The sequence below is a fragment of the Coregonus lavaretus genome (assembly GCF_964263955.1).
Source record: "Coregonus lavaretus genome assembly, chromosome: 14".
Lineage (NCBI taxonomy): Eukaryota > Metazoa > Chordata > Actinopteri > Salmoniformes > Salmonidae > Coregonus > Coregonus lavaretus.
The window spans coordinates 34,615,616-34,636,304 of NC_140001.1; the positions used below are offsets into that span (position 1 = coordinate 34,615,616).

At 50.3% G+C, this 20,689-nt stretch overlaps 1 protein-coding gene across 1 annotated transcript in view; it reads left to right on the forward strand.

Moving 5' to 3' along the window:
* The window catches only part of LOC311141935 (histone acetyltransferase KAT6A-like), a 38,312-nt gene extending 18,718 nt beyond the window's left edge, over positions 1–19,594 (forward strand). Inside the window, exons 2-16 of the mRNA XM_084177451.1 lie at positions 368–476; positions 598–713; positions 959–1,040; positions 1,409–1,523; positions 1,999–2,336; positions 2,796–2,908; positions 5,107–5,222; positions 5,363–5,504; positions 6,382–6,543; positions 11,209–11,302; positions 11,800–12,031; positions 12,272–12,455; positions 12,576–13,277; positions 13,436–13,679; positions 13,855–19,594. Of these exons, the coding sequence (XP_084033577.1) occupies positions 368–476; positions 598–713; positions 959–1,040; positions 1,409–1,523; positions 1,999–2,336; positions 2,796–2,908; positions 5,107–5,222; positions 5,363–5,504; positions 6,382–6,543; positions 11,209–11,302; positions 11,800–12,031; positions 12,272–12,455; positions 12,576–13,277; positions 13,436–13,679; positions 13,855–17,222 (6,117 nt within the window). The 3' untranslated portion in view covers positions 17,223–19,594. The remainder of the gene's footprint in view (positions 1–367; positions 477–597; positions 714–958; positions 1,041–1,408; positions 1,524–1,998; positions 2,337–2,795; positions 2,909–5,106; positions 5,223–5,362; positions 5,505–6,381; positions 6,544–11,208; positions 11,303–11,799; positions 12,032–12,271; positions 12,456–12,575; positions 13,278–13,435; positions 13,680–13,854) is intronic.
* The last annotated feature ends 1,095 nt before the right edge of the window (positions 19,595–20,689 follow it).

Here is a 20,689-nt window from a genome sequence, read left to right on the forward strand (position 1 = left end):
GTATAGGCAGGTTTTCATCATCATCATAGCCTTTAATGGTCATCTGTTAGGTCACAACATCATCACCAGGGAAGAGTCTGCTGCCTCTGCTATTCACTTCACCTGATTGACAAATTAACTGTATTCATTTGCTTTTTGAGTGAACTGTAACTGCTGTCTCTGTGGCACATTGACAGTGATCTGAATGTGGGCACACAACGATACTGTCCCGTCCCCCCCCCGTCTGGTACAATGGAGCAGTTGAATGGATCTGTTTTGTGACTCTCTTTCTGTGTCCCTCTCCTCTCTTCCTCTCTCCACCCCCACCCCCCGTTTGACTCCCGTTTATCTATACATCTCACTCTCTGTCCGTCTCTCTATCGCTCAGCCTGTGGCAGAGCCCATCCCTATCTGCAGCTTCTGCCTGGGGACCAAGGAGTCGAACCGCGACAAGAAGCCAGAGGAGCTCATCTCCTGTGCAGACTGTGGCAACAGCGGTGAGTAGCACTGTGGCAGTACGGTTTATATATGCTGGGACATCAAGGCAGTGCTGCCTGCTACTTCTCGTGTGGTTGTCAGGATTATGAGTGTTTGACGTTGTTGATCTGTGTCCCATAGGCCACCCGTCATGTCTAAAGTTCTCACCAGAGCTCACTGTGCGAGTCAAAGCTCTGTGGTGGCAGTGCATTGAATGCAAGACCTGCAGCAACTGTCAGGATCAAGGCAAAAACGCGGTGAGTGTTTGTGTCTGTGTCACCCAGTGTGCCTGGTTGTGCTTCAGCTTAGTACGTCGGAATCCGATTTTTTTTCAACTAACTGAGAACTATTTTAGACAGCTGCTGCAAATGCTTCTCTCTCTTCAGAACGTCCAAGTACAGTACAGTACTGGTTGGAGGCAAATGGTGGAAATGTAAGTTCTGTGTAAACATGATGTGCAGGGAGTGACCAAATGTTTACTGACTGACGTGTGTGTGTGTAGGAGAACATGTTGTTCTGTGACTCCTGTGACCGGGGCTTCCACATGGAGTGCTGTGACCCCCCACTGATGCGGATGCCAAAAGGTAAACCCCCTCTCCCCTACCCCTCTTCTCTCCCACCCCTGACCCGTCTAATGTACCCAATAAAACCCACTTAAACATACACTGTCCCTTAAAAGTCCTGCCTCTCTGCAGTAAATCGATCCACTGTACATCTGAATGACTATGGCCATGATTTAATTGGTAACGAATTACAAAGCTCAGAAGGACCACAAACCCATTTTCCCCCAGTGTAATGAAATGGGTCTTTATTGCTGTCCTAATGCTGGTGTACTGTTTAGTCAGTGCATGTCAGTGAATAATAGTAGTACTGAAGAGGTTGAATGCCAGGCCAGCTAAGCTAATATACTATGTCCTGTGTTCTGATCGGTTCTGTTCTGCTCTCCCACCAGGCATGTGGATCTGTCAGATCTGTCAGCCCAGGAAAAAGGGAAGAAAGCTCTTACATGAAAAGGCAGCACAAATCAAACGGCGCTACAACGCACCACTGGGACGATCCAAGAACAGGTTGGTAACGACATGGAGAGAGCGGCCGCTCGGCAGCACCGTCTGGTAGCTAGCAGCTCGGCACGACGTGGCGCTGGACCTGTAAAACACAGCAGGCCACTTCAGATCAGCCCCACTACAGTTTCACTGGCCAGGGCAGACCATTTTTAATGACTACAAACTGTTTTTAATGACAGTGCCTAATAGATAACAAGGTCTGCTGTGTTTCAGGCTGTAAATGAAGCTTTGTTGGAGCATAGAATCTAGCTAAATGAAACTCACTGATCAACGTTTAATGTCGGGGAGTGGGGAACCTAGCCTTAATCTTTTGTTGACACTACTTGATCATTGGAAACACAAATGCCGATCTGTACAAACAATCATTCATTTAGCTGTTCCGTTTTGGCTGTGTTGCTTCCAAATGACCAGTCCATAGTCTATATAGTGTGTGGCTGTTTCCTGTTGGGTGTCTGACCAATCCTGTCTCCCGTTGCAGACCAGGCCGGCCATTCAAGAAGCTGCGTGGGCCAGGTGGGCGAGGCCGGCGGAAGGGGGACCGTCGCTCGCAGGGTTCCTCCTCCCCGCACTCGTCGTCCAGCTCGTCCTGCGAGGGTTACCCTGGCGACGATCGGCTGCTGTTCTCCCTGCGGGAGGACTCGTCGGAGCAGGGTGGCCTGCGCTTCAACAAGAAGACCAAGGGCCTGATTGATGCCCTCACCAAGTTCTTCACGCCCTCGCCCGACGGACGCAAGGCCCGGCACGAGGTGGACTACTCCCAGCAATACCGCATCCGCAAGAAGGCCATACGCAAGGGAGAGGGGGACGACAGGACAGGTGAGGAGGGCAGGCTGAATAATGCATTAAATACTGAGGGTGAATGTATTTGTATCAGTCAAAAGCTGCACTTCATACTATGTCCTTCAGTTAGACTCAGCACCTACATACTGGCCTACATCCCACACATTGGTCTACACACCTCACGGCACAACATCTCTCCCCTATTTGACCAAGATAGTTTGTGTATGTATTGATATGTAGGCTACGTGTGCCTTTTTTAAATGTATGTAGTTCTGTCCTTGAGCTGTTCTTGTCTGCTAATGTTCTGTATTATGTCATGTTTTGTGTGGACCCTAGAAAGAATAGCTGCGGCTTTCGCAACAGCTAATGGGGATCCTAATAAAATACCAAATACCATTTACAAGTTCCAGCACTTTGTGTCTGTCAGAACCTTAAAACATGACTGTTCTGTCCGCTTTCTGTAAGTATCCCACTGACGGTTTCTGTCCTCCACAGACAATCAGGACAGTAGTGACTGGCGCGAGGATGAGGACAAGCTGCCAGGACATGAGAACCTGACAGAGAAAGATGTGGAACTCTTCAGACGCATCCAGGAGCTGGCACTACAGGTAACCACAGACTGAGAAGGAAAGAAAGTGTGTGTCTCTGTGTGTGTGTCTCTGTGTCTCTGTGTGTGCGTCTCTGTGTCTGTGTGTGTCTCTGTGTGTGTGTCTGTGTCTGTGTGTCTCTGTGTTTGTGTGTCTGTGTCTCTGTGTCTGTGTGTGTGTCTCTGTGTGTGTGTGTGTGTGTAATAATAATAATAATAATTAAATAATATGCCATTTAGCAGACGCTTTTATCCAAAGCGACTTACAGTCATGCGTGCATACATTTTTGTGTATGGGTGGTCCCGGGGATCGAACCCACTACCTTGGCGTTGCAAGCGCCGTGCTCTACCAGCTGAGCTACAGAGGACCACTGTGTGTGTCTGTGTGTGTGTGTGTCTGTGTGTGTGTGTCTCTGTGTGTGTGTGTCTGTGTGTCTCTGTGTGTGTGCGTCTCTGTGTGTGTGCGTCTCTGTGTCTGTGTGTGTGTGTGTCTGTCTGTGTGTCTCTGTGTGTGTGCGTCTCTGTGTGTGTCTCTGTGTGTGTGTCTCTGTGTGTGTGTCTCTGTGTGTGTGTGTCTGTGTGTCTCTGTGTGTGTGCGTCTCTGTGTCTGTGTGTGTCTCTGTGTGTGTGTGTGTGTGTGTGTCTCTGTGTTTGTGTGTCTGTGTGTCTCTGTGTGTGCGTCTCTGTGTCTCTGTGTGTGTGCGTCTCTGTGTGTCTGTGTGTGTGTCTCTCTCTGTGTGTGTGTGTGTCTCTGTGTGTGTGCGTCTCTGTGTGTGTGTGTCTCTGTGTGTGTGTGTGTGTGTGTGTCTCTGTCTGTGTGTCTCTGTGTGTGTGTGCGTCTCTGTGTCTCTGTGTGTGTGCGTCTCTGTGTGTGTGCGTTTCTGTGTGTGTGTTTGTGTCTCTGTGTGTGTTTGTGTCTCTGTGTGTATGTGTGTGTGTGTGTGTGTCTCTCTCTCTGTGTGTGTGTGTGTGTCTCTGTGTGTGTCTGTGTGTGTCTCTGTGTGTGTCTCTGTCTGTGTGTGTCTCTGTCTGTGTGTGTGTCTCTGTGTCTGTGTGTCTGTGTGTGTGTGTGCGTCTCTGTGTGTGTGTGCGTCTCTGTGTGTGTGTGCGTCTCTGTGTGTGTGTGCGTCTCTGTGTGTGTGCGCGTCTCTGTGTGTGTGTGTGTGTGTCTCTGTGTGTCTCTGTCTGTGTGTGTCTGTGTGTGTGCGTCTCTGTGTGTGTGTGTGTGTGTGTGTGTGTGTGAGATAGAGAGATTGAGGGCATTGTGGTTCAGTGCATTGTCAGAGCAGAGCTGATCAATCGGTGTCTATTCCGTTGCGATTCCTCACTGGTACAGACGGAGCAGAGCTTCAGAGCACTGCCATACATCACAGGAGAAACTCTCAATGCCAACGTTGGGTTTTATTCTTCTGGTGTTTTCTCTGGTCTTGGTCTGTAGGAGAATAGGAAAGGCTGGTGAAAAGTAGAGGTGCAAGCTCAGCGATAACATTTCAACTTTGTATTTTATAATTGATGGCTTCCCTTTTGTGTTGTGGTTTGTTTACAAATAGTGTAGACTAGACTCATTCTGGTACTGCTTGCATTTCTCTTCGAGTGGATCCTCTCTCCCCTTTCATGGCAGTCAGTGAAAAAGATCAAACACACACCTGACACTGTAGGCATGGGTGAGGGGCCTCTAGTGTGTGTGTGTGTGTGGAAGCGTGTGGTTACCAGCGTGTGTCAACAGAACCCAGTGGCAGATGCCTAGAGTTTCCACTAATAATAATCCTATAAGCAGGTGACAGGGAGCAGCACAGGAGACTGTGTTTGTGTGTGTGTGTTTGTTTCTGTTTTACTGTGCCTGTGTGGGTGTGCCTTAGCGTGTGTGTATGTGTCTTCCTGTCACTAAGTGTGTGCGCGTGTATGCTGTGTTTGAGTGCCAGGCCCTAGTGTGTGTCAGGCACAACCACACACCGTGCTGGGTTAGGCAGGGGGCAGTCAGAGGCCCAGTAATCCCTGGTGTGTAATCTGTCTGCTCCATGCTCTCCTCTTAATCCCCTGTTGGCAAACCTGGCCTTAACTTGATACTGTAGCTCCAAAACGGAACCCTCTCGCTCGCCCTCGCGCTCCCTCTGTCGCTCCCCTCGCTCTCTGCCCCATCCCCCTCTCTCCCCCATCCCCCTCTTTCTCTCGCTCTTTCTCTCTCTTTTTTTCAAAATATATATTTTTTTGCCTTTGCAGAAAGTTGGGGTGACCGGCCCTCCAGATCCTCAAATGCGTTGCCCGTCTGTCATCGAGTTTGGCAAGTTTGAGATCCAGACTTGGTACTCCTCTCCGTACCCGCAAGAGTACAGCAGGTAAACAAACAACATGACCCACAGTACTTTTCACACACTCCACTCTGAGTCAGTCCACTGTTAGTTTGTGTTCGTATAATGGATGTCTGTTTTGGTCCTCACCATTTTCCCTCAATCTTCTCCCTCCTTTCCTGTCCCAGACTGCCTAAGCTCTACCTGTGTGAGTTCTGCCTGCGCTACATGAAGAGTCGCAGCATCCTCTTCCAGCACATGAGAAAGTGTGCTTGGTTCCACCCTCCAGCCAATGAGATCTACAGGAAGGACGGCGTCTCCGTGTTCGAGGTGAGACAGACCGAGAGACAGAAAGAGGGATACAAGATGGAGGAAGCGAGATGAGGCCGAGGCCACCCTCCCTGCCACAAATCACACTGCTCCTTCTACTTCCTCTGCTAAGAGTGGCAGTGTCACACAGGCACTTGTCAAAGACTCTCATTTCCTCTGAGGCTTCAACTGTTCTCTAAACCACCTTGTTATAATATTGACCCACAAGACAGCCCTGTGTGACGCTACAGTACCTAGGTTGCTGTCTAGTACAACTACTACTAGTTTTTTTTGGTACCTGGAACCCGGGTCTGCTTGTATTAAAACTATCACTTCAGAACCAACTACATTGGTGTCAGCTAACCATCTGAGTTCCTGTACAGAAGGTTGAGAGCCACTGTACCAGTAGGCCACATACTGCAGGCCTCTAATTGAGGGGCAGTCAGTCTATGTCCGTCTGTCTGTCTTGTAGGATAGCGTCTGCAGCTCTGGTTTCACTGCCTCTGCAGCAGCAGAGTAGGATAGCTGGGATGTCTGGCTGCATGCCAGGGAGCCCCTCTCTCTCCCAGCCTGGGACACCAGAGATGCCATGGCTCACATCATTGGCATCATTGTCTGAGACTATAAAAGCAATCGACTCCCCTCCCATATCCCATGAGTGTCTGTCTCATAGTTACTGACATTGCGGTTCGGAAATGGGCTGAACGGTGCACTCAAGACTGCCCTTTTGGATCATTGTAGTCAAACTCATGTGTAGTACTTGTATTTGTTATATTCAAATGTGCATGTCTGCCTTGGTGGTTGCTGTCTGTACTCATGATGTGCAGATCAAATTCCCTTTGGGGCAATACAGGTTTTCATTAATTTCATTCATGTTGTGTGTGTGCTGTGTTCTCAGGTGGATGGGAACGTGAGCACAATCTACTGTCAGAACCTGTGTCTGTTGGCCAAGCTGTTCCTGGACCACAAGACGCTGTACTACGACGTGGAGCCCTTCCTCTTCTACGTCCTCACACAGAACGACAGCAAGGGCTGCCACCTGGTGGGCTACTTCTCCAAGGTACGTCTAACCACCAAATCATCCAAGGAAATGCATGCATAAGCAACATTCCGTCACATTTTTTGGGCACTGAGCAAATTGTAGGTTTTGTGAGCGGAAACTTGAACGTTGTGAGAATTTTGTGTAACTTCAGGCGCACATTTACAGTGAACACTGAGGCTGTACCCTTAGTTTTAGACAGTAGCCAATAGGCTATTGTAGCTATTTGAGCATAATGTAGGCCTACCAACAAAACCAATGGAGCAAATCCCATAACATTTTCACATGGAAATAGCTTTTATATGTGGTGTAGCCTATATGTGGTGTTCAATGCAGGCCTACATTGCATGAGACTTTTAAAAATGTTTTTACATTATGAAGGGCTTGACATTAATTATTGATTTTCTACTTGGTCTGTAACACCATGGGCCAAATAGTTGACTGTAATTTGCATTGTATTGTGTTGTACAAAATACAATTAATTATTATTACCATACAGAGATTTAGACAATGTAGGCTACCCTCTGCCTATTGGCTTATTTGCATATTCAAGCCTGTCTCAAAATACAACACTGCCCCTTTAATTTAGACATAAGCTTTTTTTTTTTTACCTGACTGGCTTTTCATAGACAGCTTGAAATGTAGCCTACATGTTTTGTGCTCTTGAAGGAAGCAGTAACTCCCCGTTGCTGACCTACACTTATCTATAACTGGGCTAATAACGCACTGACTTGCAAAGAATATCAACAATTTTGCACACGTGGGGCTCTGATCTGAAAAGCGCATTCACTCACGGGTGATTGAAAGACCACTTGTGGGCTATCCCCGCCAATAGAATTCTACTCCGTTGCGCTTTGGCTCTGCCTAAAACAAAATCAGACTTCATTTTGCCAAGTTAGATTTGGTTTGGTTTGTTGCATTGAAAAGGGGCTGATATAATGTTGATTCGATCACAGAAAAAACGTTGATCTATATTGTGCAAACTAGTGGGGCGAACTCAATCTCTTGCGTCTCTGCGCGGCATAGCATTTCTTCTGCCCGGCAGTCCTAGAAGAAGTACATGGCTGTGTACGCGCGCAGCTTATTGGGAACATTGTACATAAGTAAACACAACAAGGTGAACCCAAGGTACAGATCTAGGACCAGCTTACCATTCCAAAATCCTAACCTTAACCGTTCGAGTGGAAAAGCCAAAACTGTCTTTAGATCACCGTCTTTACTCTAGTGAATACCTCAGTATGCAGAGCAACAACCACTGCTGCTTTGATGCTCTCTGTCTCACTCCTGTCTGTCTGTATGGATGCTCTCTGTCTCACTCCTGTCTGTCTGTATGGATGCTCTCTGTCTCACTCCTGTCTGTCTGTATGGATGCTCTCTGTCTCACTCCTGTCTGTCTGTATGGATGCTCTCTGTCTCACTCCTGTCTGTCTGTATGGATGCTCTCTGTCTCACTCCTGTCTGTCTGTATGGATGCTCTCTGTCTCACTCCTGTCTGTCTGTATGGATGCTCTCTGTCTCACTCCTGTCTGTCTGCATGGATGCTCTCTGTCTCACTCCTGTCTGTCTGTATGGATGCTCTCTGTCTCACTCCTGTCTGTCTGATGGATGCTCTCTGTCTCACTCCTGTCTGTCTGTATGGATGCTCTCTGTCTCACTCCTGTCTGTCTGTATGGATGCTCTCTGTCTCACTCCTGTCTGTCTGATGGATGCTCTCTGTCTCACTCCTGTCTGTCTGATGGATGCTCTCTGTCTCACTCCTGTCTGTCTGTATGGATGCTCTCTGTCTCACTCCTGTCTGTCTGTATGGATGCTCTCTGTCTCACTCCTGTCTGTCTGATGGATGCTCTCTGTCTCACTCCTGTCTGTCTGTATGGATGCTCTCTGTCTCACTCCTGTCTGTCTGATGGATGCTCTCTGTCTCACTCCTGTCTGTCTGTATGGATGCTCTCTGTCTCACTCCTGTCTGTCTGTATGGATGCTCTCTGTCTCACTCCTGTCTGTCTGTATGGATGCTCTCTGTCTCACTCCTGTCTGTCTGTATGGATGCTCTCTGTCTCACTCCTGTCTGTCTGTATGGATGCTCTCTGTCTCACTCCTGTCTGTCTGATGGATGCTCTCTGTCTCACTCCTGTCTGTCTGTATGGATGCTCTCTGTCTCACTCCTGTCTGTCTGTATGGATGCTCTCTGTCTCACTCCTGTCTGTCTGTATGGATGCTCTCTGTCTCACTCCTGTCTGTCTGATGGATGCTCTCTGTCTCACTCCTGTCTGTCTGTATGGATGCTCTCTGTCTCACTCCTGTCTGTCTGTATGGATGCTCTCTGTCTCACTCCTGTCTGTCTGTATGGATGCTCTCTGTCTCACTCCTGTCTGTCTGTATGGATGCTCTCTGTCTCACTCCTGTCTGTCTGTATGGATGCTCTCTGTCTCACTCCTGTCTGTCTGATGGATGCTCTCTGTCTCACTCCTGTCTGTCTGTATGGATGCTCTCTGTCTCACTCCTGTCTGTCTGTATGGATGCTCTCTGTCTCACTCCTGTCTGTCTGTATGGATGCTCTCTGTCTCACTCCTGTCTGTCTGTATGGATGCTCTCTGTCTCACTCCTGTCTGTCTGATGGATGCTCTCTGTCTCACTCCTGTCTGTCTGTATGGATGCTCTCTGTCTCACTCCTGTCTGTCTGTATGGATGCTCTCTGTCTCACTCCTGTCTGTCTGTATGGATGCTCTCTGTCTCACTCCTGTCTGTCTGTATGGATGCTCTCTGTCTCACTCCTGTCTGTCTGTATGGATGCTCTCTGTCTCACTCCTGTCTGTCTGATGGATGCTCTCTGTCTCACTCCTGTCTGTCTGTATGGATGCTCTCTGTCTCACTCCTGTCTGTCTGATGGATGCTCTCTGTCTCACTCCTGTCTGTCTGTATGGATGTTTTCTGTCTCACTCCTGTCTGTCTGTATGGATGCTCTCTGTCTCACTCCTGTCTGTCTGTATGGATGCTCTCTGTCTCACTCCTGTCTGTCTGTATGGATGCTCTCTGTCTCACTCCTGTCTGTCTGTATGGATGCTCTCTGTCTCACTCCTGTCTGTCTGTATGGATGCTCTCTGTCTCACTCCTGTCTGTCTGTATGGATGCTCTCTGTCTCACTCCTGTCTGTCTGTATGGATGCTCTCTGTCTCACTCCTGTCTGTCTGTATGGATGCTCTCTGTCTCACTCCTGTCTGTCTGATGGATGCTCTCTGTCTCACTCCTGTCTGTCTGTATGGATGCTCTCTGTCTCACTCCTGTCTGTCTGTATGGATGCTCTCTGTCTCACTCCTGTCTGTCTGTATGGATGCTCTCTGTCTCACTCCTGTCTGTCTGTATGGATGCTCTCTGTCTCACTCCTGTCTGTCTGTATGGATGCTCTCTGTCTCACTCCTGTCTGTCTGTATGGATGCTCTCTGTCTCACTCCTGTCTGTCTGTATGGATGCTCTCTGTCTCACTCCTGTCTGTCTGTATGGATGCTCTCTGTCTCACTCCTGTCTGTCTGTATGGATGCTCTCTGTCTCACTCCTGTCTGTCTGTATGGATGCTCTCTGTCTCACTCCTGTCTGTCTGTATGGATGCTCTCTGTCTCACTCCTGTCTGTCTGTATGGATGCTCTCTGTCTCACTCCTGTCACTCACTCCTGAGTGGCGCAGTGGTCTAAGGCACTGCATCACAGTGCTAACTGTGCCACTAGAGATCCTGGTTCGAATCCAGGCTCTGTCGCAGCCGGCCGCGACCGGGAGACTCATGGACGGCGCACAATTGGCCCAGCGTCGTCCAGGGTAGGGGAGGGAATGGCCGGCAGGGATGTAGCTCAGTTGATAGAGCATGGCGTTTGCAACGCCAGGGTTGTGGGTTTGATTCCCACGGGGGGCCAGTATAAAAAAAAAATATGTATTCACTAACTGTAAGTCGCTCTGGATAAGAGCGTCTGCTAAATGACTAAAATGTAATGATGATGTAAAATGTATGGATGCTCTCTGTCTCACTCCTGTCTGTCTGTCTGTCTGTATGGATGCAGGGGCTCTTATTAACTGGCTGCCAAAACACAGCAATTATCTTACTACACACTCTCTTGCTCTGCTCCCAGAACATCACCGCCACGCTGCACCAGCTGATAATGCTGGAGCAGTGAGACACACACACACTACCAGTCATAATCATGATACCATCACAAATTCAACGAAACGGTGTCTTTAGGTCAGTGTCTACATCAGGCCTCTCCGACCCTGTTCCTGGAGAGCTACCCTCCTGTAGGTTTTTGCTCCAACCCGATGTAACTGACCTGATTCCGCTTATCAACCAGCTAATTATTAGAATCGGCTGTGCTAGATTAGGGTTGAAGTGAAAACCAATTGGACGGTAGCTCTCCGGGAACAGTGTTGGAGAGCCCTGGTCTAGACGCACTTTCATTCTACTTCAGTGAATCCCTCTGTATGCAGAGAAACCACTGCTGCTTTGATGCTGTCTCACCCCTGTCTGTCTGTCTGTCTGTACGGATGCAGGTGCTCTTGGAATCTGCCAAAACACAGCAATTATCTTACCACACTCACACACAGACTCCTACTGTATGTGCTAGCACAGTCTTGCTCTGAGTACGTTTCCATGCCTACTCTCTCTCTCCACTCTCCCCCTCTCTCTCTCTCTCTTTCCCTCTCCAGGAGAAACACTGTCAACAGAAGTACAACGTGTCCTGCATCATGATTCTTCCCCAGTACCAGCGCAAGGGCTACGGCCGCTTCCTCATCGACTTCAGTAAGGAGCTCCGCTCAGGCTCAGCTAGGCTTTTCCTCCGCTCCCCAGACCTCATTGATGCCGAACTAGTGGTTCTAAGCTGCTGTAGAGTTATTGGTCAATGCCATCGGAATAGCAGTCAGTCCCATTGAATTGAACTAGCAACATGTTGGAATCTGACTCAAAGTGCCTGTAATGAATAATGTCCGGTCCAATTCCTTGTTGAGCTTAATAATCGAAACCGCATTGGCCCTTTCCTACTCTGCTTAGCTGGTTGAGTTGGATGTTTTAGAAGGTGGAGGTTATTTTGAGGAAAGCTGAACCACTATCATGTAGTAATAGGACAAGTAGTGGTAGAAATAGTAGCATTCATTTATTTAACACAGTCAGACTGAATTGTATACACCAACAGTCATAGACTGAATTGTCCACCAATGTAAATGGACCTTGTATAGCCTACTGATTTTAAAATTAACCTTGTTCTCAACCCGCTCCCTTCTCTCTCCTCTCCCCTCCAGGCTACCTGCTGTCCAAGCGGGAGGGCCAGCCTGGCTCCCCAGAGAAGCCCCTGTCAGACCTGGGTCGTCTGTCCTACATGGCCTACTGGCGCAGTGTGGTGCTGGAGTGTCTCCATGAGGTCCGCGACCGCCAGCTCTCCATCCGACGCCTCAGCAAGATCACAGGCATCTGTCCGCAGGACATCACCGCTTCGCTGCACCACCTCAACATGCTGGAGCAGAGAGGGGAGCGGTGAGACACGCACTCACACCATAATCATGATGACAACACAAATTCAACGGTGTAGAAATTAGCAACAACATGCTGACTACCAAGGCCAATGAAAGCTGACAAGACTATTCTACAGCATGGAACACACGTCTGTTTAGGAGCTGTCATTTGTTCAAAGTACTTATTCTCTCCCTGTGGAGTTTTACCCATCTGTCTGGACAACATTCTGACCTTCCCTGTGTCTGTCCCCCTGTCCTGTAGGCTAGTCCTGGTGCGTAAGGAGAAGCTGGTATCCACCCACATGGCTCGTCTCACCGCCAGGCCCCGGCTGCTAGAGGTGGACCCTGACTGTCTCCGCTGGACCCCCGTCATCGTCATCAACACTGTGGTGTCAGAGGAAGAGGAGGGAGAGGAGGAAGAGGGGGAGGAGGACATCTGCAAGGAGGTGAGGATAATGATGCTTCAGGTTCTAAAACCTTTTTAGATGAAAGACATTACAACAATGACTTGTATAGATTAGAGTGGTAAATGAAGGAGTTATTGAGATCTTTTTTTTTTTCAACAGATCAAGCCTAGCCACAAGGTGTCTCCATTCTCCTGGCTCGTCCGAGGAGGAGAGGAAGAGGAGGAGAGAAAGTGCTTCCCAGGGTTCCCCACCAGCCAAAGCTCTCCGGCCTCCTCCCCAGTCCGCTGCCCTCTGCCCATCCCCGACCACCGGCCCCCTCCCTCCGCCAACGGAGAGCGCCGGGGCAGGGGCCGCCCGCCCAAGAATTGGCCCTGGGGCAAGGTGAAGGATGGGCCGCGGGCCGAGAGGCGGCCAGGCCCGGGACGACCCCCAAAGATCCGGGTGGAGATGCAGGATGATGATGATGATGATGATGACAGGGCTGAGGGCACTAAAGCTAGCCCCTCTTTCGGCAGCAGCCCACCCTCCCTCTTCTCCTCAGACAGGCAGCAGGCTGATTCTATAGGCACCATCAGGCCCCTAGAGATGCTTGGCAGGCAATCTGTTGTTCCACCCCCACGTAGCAGAGGGAGACCTCCCAGGAAGAAGAGGGGCCCCAAGTGCAGGCTGAGTGAGGGGTCCGGGGAGGCCCTGCCCCAGTTGCCCCTGTCGCCCAGGCTCAGCGACCCACCGCCGGTCAGACGGAGCTGCTTCAGTGAAAGCAGCGAGGAAGAGGAGGATGATGATGATGATGATGACGAGGAGACGGGGGCTCACTCCCCACCCATCCTCACAAAGCCCACCCTGGGGCTCAAATGCAAGGTGAATGGAAAGAATGTGGATCTGCTGAACTGCTTGATACAGGTCACTCCAAATGATGAGAACGTTGTAACCTCTTCCAAAATAAGAAATTCCCACTTTCTGTTTGCTTGCAACGTTTCACTGTATTATATTTCAATAGCTTTTCCATGTCTCCCCAGAAACCGTTGAGGAAGAGACGCATGCATCAGCGCAGCCACAGCAGCGTGGTGACCGAAACCATCTCAGAGACCACCGAGGTGCTAGATGAGCACTTCGTGGACTCCGACTCTGAGAGGCCCATGCCCCGGCTGGAGGAGGAGACCCCCCTGAGGCGCTACCCCCCGGCCCGCTCCGCCCTCCGACACACAGACCCTACGCCCAAGAGGGGCAGACGAGCCAACCTCACAGAGTCTGAGGAGGACGGTGAGTCCACAGGAGCACACAGGGCTAACAGAGCAGTTATTTATATAGCAAGGTATTGGTGTACAGGACATGTTGGAGCAGAGCTGTATGTTAGCTAGCCATTGAGATACAGTACTTGCTTGAGTAGATCTGTATGTGTAACAATGGATTTCTCTCCCGCTCTGTTCTCGTATAGAATCCACTCCTGTTTTGAAGTCAGTTGCCTCCCTACGGAACCCAGAGCCCACGGCCTCCGCAGACACCCCGGCGGCCAACCCAGAGTCCCCCGTCAAGAAGAAAAAAGGCTGGCCCAAGGGCAAGCCCCGCAAGCCCCTGCACTTGAGGAAATGGCCGGTCAGACCACCTGGCAGCGGGACTAACCAGAACGCAGGGGACACCAGCCTGACCACCTCGGGGGACCCTCCGCCCCCCAAGATCAAGATGAAGCCGGGCCGTAAACCCCAGAGCTGGTACCTACAGCGGGCCCAGGAGGAGGCCGAGAGGCAGGAGGCAGAGAGACAGAGGCTGTGTCTGGGAGGGGGGCAGCAGCTAGACAAGCCCCCCCAGCAGCTAGAGGACAGAGCCTGCAAGAGGGCCTCCAGAGCCACAGCTACCGACAACGACAAACACAAAGACTCTGATGAAGAGGACGACTACCACCCCAAGCCCGTAGAGCAGAAGATCCCCAAGAGGCGGGGACGACCGCCCAAAAACCCAGCCCTGCAACAACAACCCGTCCCTAAGCCGTTCCCGGTCTCGGAGCCAGAGGAGGAAGAGGAGGAGGAGACAGAGAGGGGCTGGGTAGAGGACAAACCCAGCCGTCCACCGACCCGCTCCCTGCTCTCCCCGTCCTCTACCGGAGGCCCCAGTGCCCCCCAGCCCAGCAGGCCAGACACGGACAGAGACATGGCCGACAGGGAAGAAGACGAGGATGAGGAGTTTGCGAGCCTCGGCAGCAGCAGCAGGAGGACAGCGGCCATGCCATGCCCGGGGAGCAGACGCAGTGACGACCACGATGCAGACGACGAAGGAGACGGACACCTGGAGGACAAGAGCAGCAGTAAGAAGAGGAAGAGCCAGGACTCTGAGGAAGAGGAAGATGAAGAGGAGGAGGAAGAGCCTGCCTCCCCCGCCTGCTCTCCGCCCGTCAAAGAGGAACCCCAGGGCGGGGAAGGTTTTTTAGACATGCAGGGAAGCGTGCAGGCCAGAGACTCCTACGTCAGCAAGCAGGAGGAGGACGAAGAGGAGGACGAAGAAGAGGCGGAGGAGGAGCTGCAGGAGGTGAAGTGCCGGCCGCTGGACGCAGCACAGGACGAGAGGAGGCGGCGGCGAGAAGCGGAGGAGTCAGCAGCGGCGGCCGCGGCGGTGGAGACGGTGACAGCCATCTCAGTCCCCTCCGAGCCCCTGGAGCTGCAGACTCTGCAACCCGAGGACAAGGCTGTCACGCTGCTGATGGATCCCCAGCACCCCCACCCACACCCGCATCCCCACCAGCACCCCCACCAGCACCCCGACTCCTTCAAGGAGGAGCTGACCCACCACCACGGATCCCATCACAGCCAGCACCACCACAGCAACGAGCTGGACCTGGAGACGGTACAGGCGGTCCAGTCTCTGACCCAGGGAGAGGCCCAGGACGAGGAGCCAGAGAGCCACGCGGTCTCCCACGGAGCCTACCAGGACTGTGAGGAGACGCTGGCCGCCTGCCGCACCCTGCAGAGCTACAGCCACGCCGGGGAGGCCGAAGAGGAGGGGACCCACCTGTCCCTGGTTGAGGAGTGTGGAGCCTCCCAACAAAGCAGCCCCCTACCCCACACCAACCCCCCGATACCCCCCTTACCCAGCCAGTCAGTCCGCTCCGTCAACAGCCCAGCAGGCATGACCCCAGGAGGGGTGATGGAGTCTGGGCTGGGGCAGCAGAGAGAGGGCACGCCAGGCCCTACTGGGGGAACGGGAGGAGGAGGAGGGGGGTACACCCAGATCACCCCTGAGCACCCCAGCTCTCTGTCAGCCCCGTCCCAGCAGAACATGGAGACCAGTCCCATGATGGACGTGCCGTCTGTGTCGGACCACTCCCAGCAGGTGGTGGACAGTGGATTCAGCGACCTGGGCAGCATCGAGAGCACCACAGAGAACTACGACAATCCCAGCAGCTACGACTCCACCATGGGCAGCGGGGGCAACGGGGGAGGGAACAACAGCGGTAACCATGCGGTGGTGGCGGCTGCGGTCGCCTCGACCTCTTCCTCGTCGGCGGCGGGCTCTTCCTCTAACTCGGCCACGCCCTCCTCACAGGGCAACAGCTGCTCCTTTGTCCCGGCGCCCGGTCTCACGTCTCCCAGCGGTGCCGTGACATCACAGCTCGCCATGGGCAGCTGCAGCCTCATCCAACAGACTGGGCCAGGGCCCAATAATGGTCTGGGAGCCAACATGGGTGGCAACAACAGTGTGCCCCAGCCTCCGCCGCCACCCCGTCCACCGTCTGCCAACACCCACCAAGGCATCAAGTCCCCTCAGAGCTTTGTTAATGAGAGGCCGCCCAGCACCAGCCAGCAGTCCCAGAAAAAGGTGCAGCAGCCACCACAGCAGCAGCAGCAGGCTCCCAACCCCCAGCCCACAGCCCCTCCAAACCCCCACCCCCACCCTCCCCAGCAGCAGCAGCCCCTGTCCCAGTGCAGTATGGGGAATGGCTTTGGCTCTACATCCATGATCATGGAGATCCCTGAGAGTGCCTCCCAGGGAGGGGGCCGCAGCCTGTACGAGCGGATGGGCCAGGACTTTGGTGCAGGGGGTTACCCCCAGCCCTCGGCCACGTTCAGCCTGGCTAAGCTGCAGCAGCTCACCAACACCATCATGGACCCCCACGCCATGCCCTACTCGCACTCGGCCTCCGTCACGTCCTACGCCACCAGTGTTTCTCTGTCTAACCCTGGTCTGGCCCAGCTCTCCCCCTCCCCACACCCTCCCTTAACCCAGGGCCAGGCCACCATGACCCCCCCTCCCCAACTGAGCTCTGGCTCCATGAACCTGGGCTCCCTGCAGCTGCAGTGCAACATGCCCACCAGCAACATCGGCCTTCCTCCCCCGCCTCACACCCAGCGGCTGCAGGGCCAGATGGCCACAGTGAAGGGACACATCTCCATCCGCTCCAAGGCCCAGCTGGCCCCCGCTCCATCCCCGCACCAGCAGCAGCTGTACGGCCGCAGCTCTGGGTCCGTGGCCATGCAGGGCTCGCCCCGTACCCTGGCCGTGCAGCGCAGCATGATGCCCAACCTCATGCCCACGCCGGCCGGCTACAACACCATGAACATGAACCAGCTGAACGCCATGTCGGCCGGCTACCGCATGCCACAGCCCATGATGAACAGCGGTTACCACGGGAACCCCCCTTACATGAACCAGCCCGCCCAGTACCCCATGCAGATGCAGATGGGCATGATGGGGGGGCAGGGGTACCCGCAGCAGCCTATGCAGCCCAATCACCACGGCAACATGATGTACACGGGCCCAACCCACCACAGTTACGCCGGCGTCCCCAAACAGTCGCCTTACATGAGCAGATGAGTAGAGCACCACAGAACAACGCCACAGCTCTAGAGAGATGGGAGGGACACTCTGACCCGACACACTCTGATGGAGAGAGGGACTCTGCTGTTGCCTCTCTTTACTGTATTACTTGGTGTTGTATCCACCCTCTCCAAAGCCAGAGCGAGCGTAAAGGGAGAGAGAGGGAAGACTGTTTTCAATGTTTTGTATGTGTCATTTTGCTCCATTCAGTTGGACTCATCCCCCCCCCCCCCCCCCCCCAAGCTGGCTGTGTAGGGAGTGCGCTGGCGCGATACATAACGTGTAAATGGACCTCTGGTACTGTATGGCAGACTACACTAGTCTAGTCAGACCTACACGACACACTCCTCTGGCACGGTTTCTACGCTAACGGAAGGCTCCCCTCCACTGTTTACTGGGAGGAGAGTGGATGAGGAAGATGGGCTGAAACACGGACTTTGGAGGACCTTACATTGTCAAAACTGAGAAAGGAAAAACGAAGTGGTTAACTAAATATATGAAACCACGCACACAATATTTTAATTGACATAGGAAGCCTTACCTTTAAAAAAGAGACTATTATAATTGTAGATGGACTTTTTAAAAAATATAATTTTGAATACTTTTGTTGTTTTGTTTTTATTTTGACAACCGTTAAAAATAACTTGTGTGCAGTCCAACCTCTCTGCTTTGGTCTTGATGTTGTGGCATACTGAAATGGTGGTTCACCCTCTAGCTCCGACATGCACTCTCTCTCACACACAAACACACACCCAAATGCACATGCGCACAACCTTCTCCATTGCCAGTTGGTGAGCCGGGGCACTTCAGTCTCGGAGTTGAGATCAGTGGGGCCTCAGTGGAGAACAACATAGTAACAAGTGTTAGGAGTCTGTCTTCCTGGTAGGATGGTGTGTATCAGGCCAGAATAGAATAATACAATGATGGAGAGAGGGGTCACTGTCCATTAGTATGTCCATAAATAAATAAACCAGTAGTGTTCTCGGCACCACCCAGGATGCTGTAGCTGTTCGTTCTGGAATGTTTAGATGTAAATATTCTAGTACTTCCTGTCGATTCACAGCACAGTCCAGCATTGTCAGTCAATCAGTCAGCCAGTCTCCCCTCAGTGGCAGGCAGAAGACATTGCAGCACTAATGTTTTTTTGCCACACTCTACAGAAGGCTATTATTAGGCCTTTTTACCCAATTGATGGTGTATGTCTGTCATCCCTTGCAGTTTACCTTCCAGGGAAAAAGATATGAGGTCTGCCAGGTGGAGTAACTCACTGCTTTTAAGGAAAACCAGCTGTTGGAAATTAGCTGAGCCACTTCATTAAGTGGTAGTAACCCACAAACAGAGGTCAAGGCATCCTCTCTGAACACTGTTTTCTGTTAAAACTAGTTCATCTGTGCAAGTCTGCAGTGCACTTCCATTGACTAGTAGAGATGTCTGCGCTCTATGGACCATCAGCATACGGAGAGGTGGCCAATGCCAAATACTGTGCATTGTGTACGCCTCGCCCCCCACACACAGACATCTGGATGGTTACTGTGTTATGATGGGAACGGTGGTGGAGGAGTTGACCCAGTTGTCTCAATTTTCCAGTATTCAAAGTCAAAATGAGGATACTTTTCTTACAGACCTGACGTTTCATATATTATTTGTGTTTTATTTTCTCTGAATTTTATCAGACTGGGCAGCTTTCTTTTATGACACAAGCTGACTCTTTTTGACTTTAGAAAACCTATTGTAGAGAATGTTTTTTCTATAATATAAAAAAGAAAAATTCTGACATTGATATTGGTACTGTCATTTTTTCCACTTCTGTTTCAGGAAAAAAAATTATACATATTTTTTAGCTCGACTCTTGAGGTAAAATTATTAAGAAATTCAAAACAAAAAAAATTACCACTCACTTTTAGTGAATTTAAGATGCCTTTTAACCTCTCCATTCCATCTCATCTCTAGAGTTTTCTATCTTTGTGTAGTATATTAATGCTATTTTAAAACAAAAGGAAAAAACATATCTGAAGGTCACTTAGCCGTTCTTTTCTTTTGTTTAGATAATTTTTTGTGTGTATAGGACGACTTCCTTACATTTAAGAGGCATGTAAAAATGAGCTCAGTATATTTGTCTGTTTACATCGCTTCCCTTTTTGTATCCTTTGTAATTGTACATGGTGCGTTGTGAGCTAAGAGCGTGCAAGATATAGAGAGAAGTGGGTCTGGCTGGGTGCATAGCGAAGGTTGATAGCACCCTGCTGCCTCGGTCTCTCTACTTTGTCCCTGTATGTATTTCCATTTGTTTGTTTTTCTTTCTTAGCAAGTACTTTCAAAGAACTCTGTACATTTTAACATAAAACAAAAATAAATTATGTTGAGCCATGTATGTTGTCATGGTATTTCTTGATCTATTGTTCTGACTTCTACCAATTATAATAATTGCTGCTCCTTGGGGGTGATATTTTCTCACTTTAAACAGAAACTCATTCTGATTTACATTCTAATTTGTTCTTTGCTGATAGAAAGACTGTAAAGATTGCTATGTGAAGCTGGCTCATATATATACTGAACAAAAATATAAACGCAACATGCAACAATTTCAATGATTTTACTGAGTTACAGTTCATATAAGAAAATCAGCCAATTGAAATAAATTAATTAGGCCCTAATCTATGGATTTCACATGCCACACCTGTCAGGTGGATGGATTATCTTGGCAAAGGAGAAATGCTCACTAACAGGGATGTAAACAAATATGTGCACAACATTTGAGAGAAATAAGCTTTTTGTGCATATGGAACATTTCTGGGATATTTGATTTCAGCTCATGTAACATGGGACCAACACTTTACATGTTGCGTTTATATTTTTGTTCAGTATAAGATCCAGTGCACAGAAGAGTGGATCAGAAGCCAGTCCATGACGGCAGAAGGTCAGACTGATTGCAAATACATATTTGGCTTCCATTTAAGGGATCCATTTGAAGAAAATTGGCAATCACCCCCATAAACAGCTATCTACTTGATAACATACCTGCTACATCTTCAATATGAGCGTGAGTCCATTATCCAATTTATCATATTTACAGACTCATATAGAAATACTATCAAAGGGACCAATTATATTCTGATTTAACACTAGGCCTATTTATCTCTGCCATATTATTGGCAAATTATGTAAATTATATATATACATGTATATTCAAATAGCCTACACTTTAAAAAAAAATAAAAAATATATATATATATTACCCCTCCCAGGGGCTATGGGTTTGCTAGATTTGATACATGGTGGTTTCAATGTAACTAGGTAAATGGTTTACCATTCTATTTCCAATGCATAGACTGTCTCCACAAAATGTATCCACAAGATGAAATCTGATACGATCCGTGGACGATGTCTTTACACAAAATGTCAGACACGACCGTGCGGTTGAGCCAATCAAGGTGCATGTTCAGCCTGTGTTTACTGGGCGCTGT